We start from the raw sequence: 10,515 nt of genomic DNA, 5'->3' as shown, positions 1-10,515 counted from the left end.
AGGATAACAATTTTTAGCTCCAAGCAATTTTTCATCATATAAGCTTCTTTCCGTGGATTGTGGTTGTGGTGGTTTGGGTATGCATGTTAGTGGATAATATTTTCAATATATAGGAGAGTGTTTTATTTTACCCAAAAATAGGTAATGAAATTTAAACCACATTAAGTAGACTTTAATAGGTTGTAGAGATTAATTTGATGATTTGTATTTTAGAATTGTAAATTAGTAAATATGAATGTAGTACCTTTATATATAGTATTAAATGTTATTAGTTTTTTTTATATATATATATAATTTCAGTATGTAGAAGAGGTGATGTTTTGGTTATTTATGAGAATTTGGACCTTGCATTAATGTTAGTGTCATGAACTATTCTTTTTTTTTTTAATTTAAACTGATATGATCCTTTTATGTAAGATTTTTTTTTAAAAAAAATTGTGTGAATTTTTTGCATATATCTTTTTTATTTTATTTTATACTAAATTTTTTTTTTTGGCCAATAAAAATTAAATTTTAGATTTTTAAGTCATAAAAATTCTAATATTATATTATAAAATCACATTTCTCAAATTCTTAAGCTAATAAATAGTTGTTATATCTCTATCTGTCAGAATGATAACTAATTGTTGTATGTATTCTAAAAATCTTGGTTTGCTGGTACAAATTATATTGACGAGTATAGTGTTAAGAGTTTTTTTTTTTTTAACTAAACAAATTCGTATATGTATGTATGTGATATATATTTAAGTTTGAGATTTGAAGTGTTGAGTTCTTTTAATTTTAAGTTTAGAAGTTGATTTTAAAGTGTTATTTACTTTGTTTCTATTTGAGTCAAGCATTTCTTAATGAGGGGGATTGCCGTTAAATACAAATTTCTATTACAAATGAGGAGTCTTATCAAAATTGATTCAATGGGTATTACTCTGTCACACAAAGTCAATTTTGATATTGATGCAAAAAAAAAGTGATGAAAATTTCAGGATTCGTTGTTTTTTAATTTATTATGACAAATATTTATGAATTAATTTTACTTACATTTTTTCTTCTTGAATTTCAATCCATGAAACTTTCTAGCTTTAGTTAAATTATACCTCATATATAATTGACTCTTTAGAAGTTATTGAAATTTTTATATGCTGCTAGAAATTTTCTTATCTTATCTTTAACTAATTAAATGCAGAAGGATGGTCATTATGAGATTCATACTTGTTGAGGGACATTTTCTGATCATACTATAGGTACACTCATAATAAGGTAACACCTTTTGTATTTTTTTTTTAATAATTCAATTCCCATGCATAATTAAGTGTTTATTAACGCCTTATTTATGATGTAAATTAAAATGAAAAATTCTGGTATAATTGGTTTATTATTAGTTTTACATATTCTATTTGATTATCTCACTGAGGAACCAATTCAATTAGGCTTTTATCTGTTTGGATTTGACATATATTAGAAATCATACACAACAGGGTGAGGCTATCTCATGTCACTTTGATGAAATAATATTTTTGAATTTCTTTACATCAATATATAGTTAGTTATACGCAGTCAACTTAGGCTGAATATTTTTTTGAGTGGGTTTGATGGAAAAAAAAATGTTAGAAGACAACAAAACTTTTTATTTTTTACCATTAGTTAGTTATTAATATATATTTAAAATTGTGAACTAAAAATATGTTATTAAATACTAGACTAAAAAAATTAGGTTGATGACTAAAAATAATAGCGCTTGAACATTTTTTAAAAGAAAAATAAGATAAATATTAAGAGAAAAAAATGTAGAATAAATAATTTTAAACCGAAGGATAGAGATATATAAAATATAAAAAAATTCTTAGAATAAAATAAAGAAATAAAACTAAATTAAAGTATAATTAAATATTATAGAACGAAATTTGAGAAGAGAACATCTTTTCATTATATTAACTAAATAATAAATTTATATACTTTTTGAAATATTGAAATGTTCACTTGATTAGGATAAATTGTAATAATTTCTTTTTAAACTTAACTATATTAGATATATATTCACAATGAGAAGTTCTATCTAACTAATACTGTTTTTCTTTATTTTTATCTTATATTTCAACTAGCAATAGCTAAACTTTTTTTACACTAAAAGTGTTGCCTCCTATTATTTCTCATCACAGTTTATGGAATTATATATTAACTTCTATTGATATTTAAGTTGAATGACAGTAAATATTCCTATATTTTATAAAATATAACATTGATATAAATATAACACTAAACATATCTTCAAAAAGATTAAATATAGAAATTAAAAATTAATAGAACGGGTGATATCACTTAATTTAATTTTAAGAAAACACCAATTTAATCTACCCGTTAACTTAAATTATTCAATTTCAGAAATATAATATTTTCTTAATAATTTATTTTTTAGAGCCCCTTTCACTGTTTACCTTTAATAGTAACTAGTTTTCAACTAACATTCCCTTTTTAACAATATCAAAAGTAGTCCAAACAAAAAAGATAAGCAGTTAGTTATATGTTAATAGAGATAAAGATATAAGGAGTGTAAAGGAGGTTAGTTAGAATATTGAAATTCTGTTAGTCTGCTAGTATATATGTGCATAACAGAATTGGTTAGGAGTAGTTTAGTTTAATTAACTTGAGTTGGTCGAATAATTAACTCATTTGTTCACTTGAATTTCATCTTGTGCATGGAGCAACCCACCTTAAGATAGAATTCAATAGAATTCAAAGGAGTAGTTTAGTTTCTTTTTAAGCTGGTTCTGTTAGCTTGTTATAAATATCTGCTTTCTACCCTTTGCATACATATTCAGTTTTTTTTTTCCTATTCGGTAAAATAATGAAAGAGTGAGTGTTAAAGAAGGGGGATATTTTAGTCATTTTACATTCTAAAGACAGAACCCTAAAATTCGGAAACGAAAACCCAAAGCACACTTGCCCTCTTCTCCTTAGCTGCTTCTTCTCTTTAATTCTCTCCGTCAAACCCTATTTTTCATCCACCAAAGCATCCTCTTCTCTCTTCTCTCTCTTGCATTTCTTACAAATGTGTTGTTTTAAGGTTGTGGAGCTTCGATTTCTACTTTCTACTTCTATTTCTGGAAAATGATGGGGGAAACATTACTTTCATGAAGAGAAGAATATATAAGAGGTAGGTTGGATTTTCTTTTCTTATTTTCCAGGAAAATCATATTATTAATTAATATTATATAGACATTCTAGAACCAAAATTATTTTAATCTATTTGTCCAGCCCACCCTAGCTGGAAGAGTTTTCATTCTGTGTGAGGGAATTTTTTTCGTTATTATAATAAATTTGACTCAACTCATCATTTAACGATAATAATTTTCATATAAAGATTATTTATACTGTGTTATCTAATAGAAATTCAGAAAGATAAAAAAAAATAATTCGAATAATCATCATAGTGGACATTTATTTAATTATGATTTGACATTTTCTTAAGTTTTTATTGGTTAACATTTAACCATTTTGGAATTGCTTTTTACCAGTTAATAATTCATATCGATGAAATTAACCATTAATTATTAATGGCTAAGCAAGTAACTGTTCCCTTTAATATTTGATGTGTTGATGCCTTAATGAAGATTTGGTTTACCTAATTTGGATACATTATAGTAAGTTAGTAACACACTTGAATGTGGTGATTGCACATCATGCATCAGGTACTGATTGATATGTGTTTTGTGAAAATTTTTGCTTTTGTTATTATTTTTTTCTTCTAAAATCTAAATTGTAAGAATCTGATAATAATTTATATAAATGTGATTCTAAATTTTAGTGTACATCTATCATTATCTGTATATAAAATTATACTATATATATTGATAATATATTAGTGTTAGACTGACTATTATGTTTTTCTTAATTTTTTACGTTACAACAGCAATTATAATTTAAAATTGTGAGAGTACTATCTACTATCTAGTCATAAAATATTAGAAAAATTATTTTGGCTTGAAAATATTGTTATTTTAGCCTTTTCATATATAATTATAAGAAGTAGTTGAAAAAAAATATATATATATGGTAATCTTCACTAAAGTATTCTGCATTATTGGTAGCTGATGCTGGCAAAAAAATTTTCTGGTTTTATAGTATTATTCTTTTCACATAGTATCAGTTGTTGATCAGCAGATGATAATTGTTTCATAGAAATGAGACTTTAAGAGTTTTTATGTGTCATGATTATTATTACACATTTTTTAAGTACTTTCCTCATTCTTAGGTCTGTATAGAATCCTCATCTCCTAATTAAGTTAATATTTATGCTGTCTTGATGATCTAATGGTACTTCAGTTATGTATCATGATGAAGTGTATTTTTTTTTCTTTTGATATTGTTGTGTCAGATTATAACTGAGAATAAAAAAATAATAAAATTTTTTAGATTAACATCATAGGTACGGTGTAATTTTACCTATCAATTTTATCTATAAAAAAATTTATTGTCATTTATACCCCTTACATGCATGTTCAAAATAGTAGATTAAGAGTAGAAGAAAATGGAGAAGGACTTATAAAGAATTATAGAGATTATTGTTAAATGTGCTTATTACTAGAACATTGGACTTATGAAAATCCGAAGGAAGAGCAACAAAATGAAGAAAGAGGAAACAAAGTGAATCTAAATTACATTTGTGAAAAGGGATAAATAAAGAAAGAAAATGGTAAGGAGTAAGTTGTAAATAACTAATTTTGATCTGAAATGCTAAGGAGTTGTTCTAGATATTCAACCCCCAAATCCTCAAACACCATCACATTAGTTGTTGATGATGATGATGATGAAGATTTCTCTGATGATTCCCTTTTCTTTTTAGTCTTTGACAACTTCCTTTGGATGCAATTCCTCTCTTTGAGTGCAAGTGCAGGTGAAGAACAAGAACAAGAATCAGAATCCATCATGATTCCTTGCAAAGAATCTTTGACCCTTTTGAATGGAAAGTTGAGAACAGCCTTGTAGCCTCTCATGGAGAATGCAGCTTGATCATAAGCCAAAGCAGCATCTTCTGCACTTTCGAATGTTCCAAGCCAAACCCTTCTTCCATTCCTTGTTGTGTCTCGAATTTCCGCTGCGAATTTCCCCCATGGCCTTTTCCGAACTCCTATGTAATTTCTTCTAATTCCCTTGTCACCATCAACTTGTTCTTCTTCATCATCTTCAAGCTGCTTCTTCTTCTTGATGTTCTCTGTGGTTGTTGGTGATTGTGATTGTGAATAATCAATGGAGAAGTCAATGATATCATCATCAAAGGAAAGAGATGAATTGTTATTAATGAAAGAAGGGTGATTAACAACATGGGTTGTGAATAATCCATTATTGTTGGTTGTGAAGAATGATTGGGAGCAGAAAGTGTGTGAAACATTGTTATGATCATGATGGGACATGTCCCAATCTGGGATCTCAAAGAAAGGAGGCGTAGTAGTGCTCATTTTTGTACCTTTAATTGTGTATGATTATATGATATCAATCACTTATGGCTCTCTGTGACTACTTATTTATATATTGAAACCTAGAGATCCCACCCAAATTGTTTATGTTTCTTACCATGTTATATTTATATAGAAAAAGTAGAGGGAATTATTTGTAATATAAGCTAACTAATTTTTTTTTATAAAAAACCTATTTTTAACTAGGGTGAACGTGGATCGGATCGGATTAAATATGGTCAAAATTTTGATCCGATTCGTACTAAAATTATCGGATCGGATCTAATATTCGCAGTTTTTAAGATTGGATCCGATCCGCACAGTTGCGGATCGGATTGGATATCAGATATATCCGCAAAACACAAAAATATTTTTAAAAACTTATTTTTATTAAAATAATATCAATAAAATTTATTAGGCTAATAAGCCCGTGGATATTGAAGTTCCACAAACGGTACTTCCCGATACTGTATTTGAAGCGGTTGTTCGAATTCCTTATGATATGCAAATCAAACAAGTTCTTGCTAATGGTAAAAAGGGGGCTTTGAATGTCGGGGCTGTTCTTATTTTACCGGAGGGCTTTGAATTGGCCCCCCCCGATCGTATTTCACCCGAGATTAAAGAAAAGCTGGGTAATCTCTCTTTTCAAAGCTATCGTCCCACAAAAAAAAAAAATTCTTGTGGTAGGTCCTGTTCCCGGCCAGAAATATAGTGAAATCACCTTTCCTATCCTTTCCCCCAATCCCGCTACTGAGAGAGATGTTCACTTCTTAAAATATCCAATATATGTAGGCGGGAACAGGGGGAGGGGTCAAATTTATCCCGACGGGAGCAAGAGTAATAATACTGTGTATAATGCTACAGCAGCGGGGATAGTAAAAAAAATCATACGAAAAGAAAAGGGGGGATACGAAATAACTATAGCGGATGCATCGGATGGACGTGAAGTGATTGATATTATACCTCCAGGACCGGAACTTCTTGTTTCGGAGGGTGAATCTATCAAACTTGATCAACCATTAACGAGTAATCCTAATGTGGGTGGATTTGGTCAGGGGGATGCAGAAATAGTACTTCAAGATCCGTTACGTGTCCAAGGTCTTTTGTTCTTCTTGGCATCGATTATTTTGGCACAAATCTTCTTGGTTCTTAAAAAGAAACAATTTGAGAAGGTGCAATTGTCCGAGATGAATTTCTAATTTACAGGTCCGCGAATTTATGAACATATTAAGCCTAAGCCGGTAAAAGAACTAAATTTTAGTCGATAAATTCTGTACTGTAATTCTATTCTGTATAATCAAAAATTTAAGAAAAAGGACCGAACCTTTGATTCTTTCGAGTCTTTTTCTACCGTATTTAGAGAATTCCTTGTACTGCAGTACTAGTCAGTCATAGTATATATAGTGAAGAAGACTATTTTACTTTGTCTTTTTTCAACCCACTCGATAAACACCTCTATTTTTAACTAATTTGTTAGAATTAATTTCACCTCCTAATTGGTTCTCTAACAGAACCAATTTATATATTGGGCATCTTTTATTAAAGTGTTGTTGCTAATAGATTAAAAGAGCATCTATACCATACCGAAATACAAAAAAGAATATCCAATGAGATGAATTTGTAAAACACAAAGTATAGAAATTAAATATAGGAATGAATGAATCTCTTGTTAGTTAATATTAACTATTTTTTTTAATATTAAAAACTTTTTTCCTTTAAGGATTTATAGTTTAATTTTTATAATTTAAAATTAAAAATTTATTTTAAAGAATGGAATTTGAGATAAATAAAATAATTTTAAAAATATAAAAATATTATATACACACTAAAAATCAGTCACTAAATTAATTATTATGTATTTGTGTATAAATATATATTATTTAATTTATTTTTAATATATATTTTATATTTTAATATATTTTTACATGAATAATTAATTTTTAGTATATACATAATATATTTGTTTCATCTATTCATAAAGTCTTAAATAGTATTGATTCGAGTGAGTTTCGTGAAAAATAAATTAAGTAAAATCAAGTACTTGTAAATATTTAATAAATATTTAAAAGTATCAATAGTTTACGGTTCTAATTTTTCAATCAAGATTCAACGAAATTATGAATATTCAAAGTAATTTCGATTCGTTAACCAAAAAAATAATAATAATTTCGATTCGAACATTTTGATTACTCCCATGATCAATATTTTAAATTATAATTTTCCATTCCGGCTAAGATCAACTGCAATTCTATAGAAAAGTTTAAGGTTATCTAATTTTGTTTCTATTAACCCCAAAAGAAAAAAGAAACTATAATATATTTTGTTTGGTATTCATAAAGTAGAGTTTTTATTGATAAAATGAGTTTGGGGGTGACTGGGGTTTACAACTTAATTAAATAGTTATAAAATGAATGTCCAAACAAATATTTATAAAAACTTTACATCTTATGTCATGTCCAAAAAAAACTTTAGTCTTGTGTATGTATTTTTTTTAAAGGCTTATCTATATATTTGATATTCTAAAAATATATATTAAGATTATAAATTAAAAATTTTATTAAAAATATAAAAAATCTAAATTGTTAATATATATATTTTATATTTATTAAATAAAAAAATTTAAAACTTTCTATTATAATAAATTTATTATGTATTCTTAAAATACATATTAACTAAACTTTAATTATATATGTACCCTGCTGTGTTATGACCTATAAATTTAAAGTAAAAAAATACGATAAATATTGTTATGTTCTAGAATTTAATAGTCCATTCTAATCAATTGGAACACTCCTCTCTAAATCATTATCATTATCATTTATCTTGGTAGATTTCGCATCAATGTCATCTTATAGTACATCTTTTACGGAATTCGATTTTTTACCCTCTCTTAAAACTGATATCATCTATCCCAACAAGAGTATTTGTAAGCACAATTGCAAACTCACTAAAAGAGCGATTACTACTAATTTTTCCTTCATTAATACAGTTTAGATTAACGGCGAAGGATTAAGAAGCCATCAAAACTCTTTTAGATGTAATTATAGGTACAAATAAAGAGACAATAACAGGCATTGAACTAGAGACTTTTAGAATTATTATAAATTTTGATTTGATTCTCGTGAACTAGCTATCACATCTCCAAACTTGATTAACAATTCATGGATTTTCACTTCGAAAAACTAATTACATTGAAACAAAATTTACAAATTTTTATCATTGTCTATTACAAAAAAATCGTACTTCACATCATTTTATGCCATAAATTCTCAGTTTTTAGATAATAGTATTTTGCAATTGAATAAAATTCGTACTAAATTTAATAAAAATACTCATTGAATTGTTATCAATAAATTTTATTTCTTTTCGTATTTCCAGTGTACACCAAATTTAGAGCCGAATTTGATAAAGCCGAATTCATATGATGATATAGTAAAACTTTAAATTCAAGTTTTTATTAAAATATTTATTGCCACCAAATTAAATATTTAATTACGAATAATATATAAAAGTATTTTATATTATAAATATAAATATTATATTAGTTAAAAATAAATTTATTGTTTGGAGTAAGATCGGATTGAAAAATTCTAGTTTCGCAAATAAAACAATTTGGGATTTTAATTTAAATTGATTTTATACTCAAAAATAAAATTAAAATAAAATGAAGACTCTACCATAAAAGATGCTTGTTTTTAAACTCACACTCCTATAATGGGTCATCTATCACCATCACATGTGCTATTTGTTGGGTTTTTTTCTCTCCTTTGTGAGGCCCAAGCCCAACATTTTGGGGGTGTATTCTTGCACCCTAGTGTCACAACCCTAATTCAGTTTTTGAGGGTTATTGAGAGTGATAGAGAGTAGCCACAAAGAGAGAAAGAAAGGGAAAAACAGAATTCCCGTTTTTGTCCAAAGCAGCAAATTTCAAATGGCAGTTTCTCAGTTGTTCACCGTTGGATCGGCTTAAAATTTAAACTGCATGTTCCTATCATTTTGTTCTTCATTCTGATCGGTGAAGATGTTGATTGGAGGTTTGCAGTAGGAGAAATTGGCTTCGCAAGAGAGAAATTAGGTTTCCCGTTTTTACACAGAGCAGCAATCTTGGAACGACAGTTTCTCATTCTTTCACCGTTGGATCGACGTGAAATTTGGACTGTAGATTCTTCACATCTTGTTCTTCATTCTGAACGGTGGAGATTTTAATTGGAGGTCTGCAGAGGTAGAAATTGGCTTCGACATCAGCTCTGTTTTTTGGGTATATTTCATCTTCTTGCTTCTTATTTGTGAGCTTTGGTGCTTTGATGTTTTGGCTGGTTATATGCACATTTTTGTGCTTTGTTTGAGACTCTCTTGTACCTCATTTGATTATAGTGGAGCTATTTAATTGGTCTGGATGATCCGTGGTCTCATATTGAGAGGGTTTTCCACGTTAAAATCTTGATGTGTTCTTGTTATTGTTTTACTTGCTATATTTGCTTGTTATAGTTGCTACCATATTGTGTTGTGAGTGCTTCCATATTGTTCTTGTGTTGGATATTGTTGTCGTTTCCGCTGCTAGACTCTTTCACTATTTTGTCTAATTTTAGTGACTTAATAGCTTGTACTTATCTCTAATGCTAATAATATATTAATGATTCCTGTTCAGCTTATTTTATGGGCAGGCATTTTCATTTGTCGTTTAGTGCATTTGACGAGGTTGTAGATATTATGTGTCGTTCCTTTATTCTTACGTATGGTACAATATAATTTTTTCCTAATTGAGGGACAAATCTTATAACATACTAAAAATACTATACTTTTGTCTAAGCGTGTACGATCCTAAAAAAAAGTCCGAACAATTTGGGTGAATTTTGATCCGAATTAGAAATGGCTCAGCAAGATTTAAAAAAAAAATTACAACCCAATAAAATAATTCAAAGATAAAGTATTATTTTAGTTTTTAATATTTAGATTAAATTTTAATTTTATTTTAAAGATTTTAAATATTTTATTTTTATTTCATAAAATTTTAAATATATTTAATATAATTCTATTGTTAAATTTGATATTAATAGTTAATCAAATG

General features: G+C 27.6%; 2 protein-coding genes across 2 annotated transcripts; one reads left to right on the top strand and one right to left on the bottom strand.

The window, feature by feature from the left end:
- Positions 1-4,709: 4,709 nt before the first annotated feature.
- LOC107473678 (ethylene-response factor C3-like) lies at positions 4,710-5,450 on the bottom strand. The gene has a single exon (XM_016093265.3). It carries the CDS (start codon positions 5,448-5,450, stop codon positions 4,710-4,712), a length of 741 nt encoding a protein of 246 aa, XP_015948751.1.
- A 232-nt stretch (positions 5,451-5,682) lies between these two features.
- On the top strand, positions 5,683-6,867 carry LOC127744904 (cytochrome f-like). Its single transcript, XM_052257749.1, is given in 3 exon segments — positions 5,683-5,706; positions 5,866-6,111; positions 6,113-6,867. Coding segments are annotated over 3 exon segments (804 nt in total). The 3' UTR covers positions 6,647-6,867.
- Positions 6,868-10,515: the final 3,648 nt, after the last annotated feature.

Source organism: Arachis duranensis, chromosome 2, assembly GCF_000817695.3.
Source record: "Arachis duranensis cultivar V14167 chromosome 2, aradu.V14167.gnm2.J7QH, whole genome shotgun sequence".
Taxonomy (NCBI): Eukaryota; Viridiplantae; Streptophyta; class Magnoliopsida; order Fabales; family Fabaceae; genus Arachis; species Arachis duranensis.
Note: the sequence above shows the minus strand (reverse complement) of the source record. Positions and strands in the feature narration are given on the sequence as shown.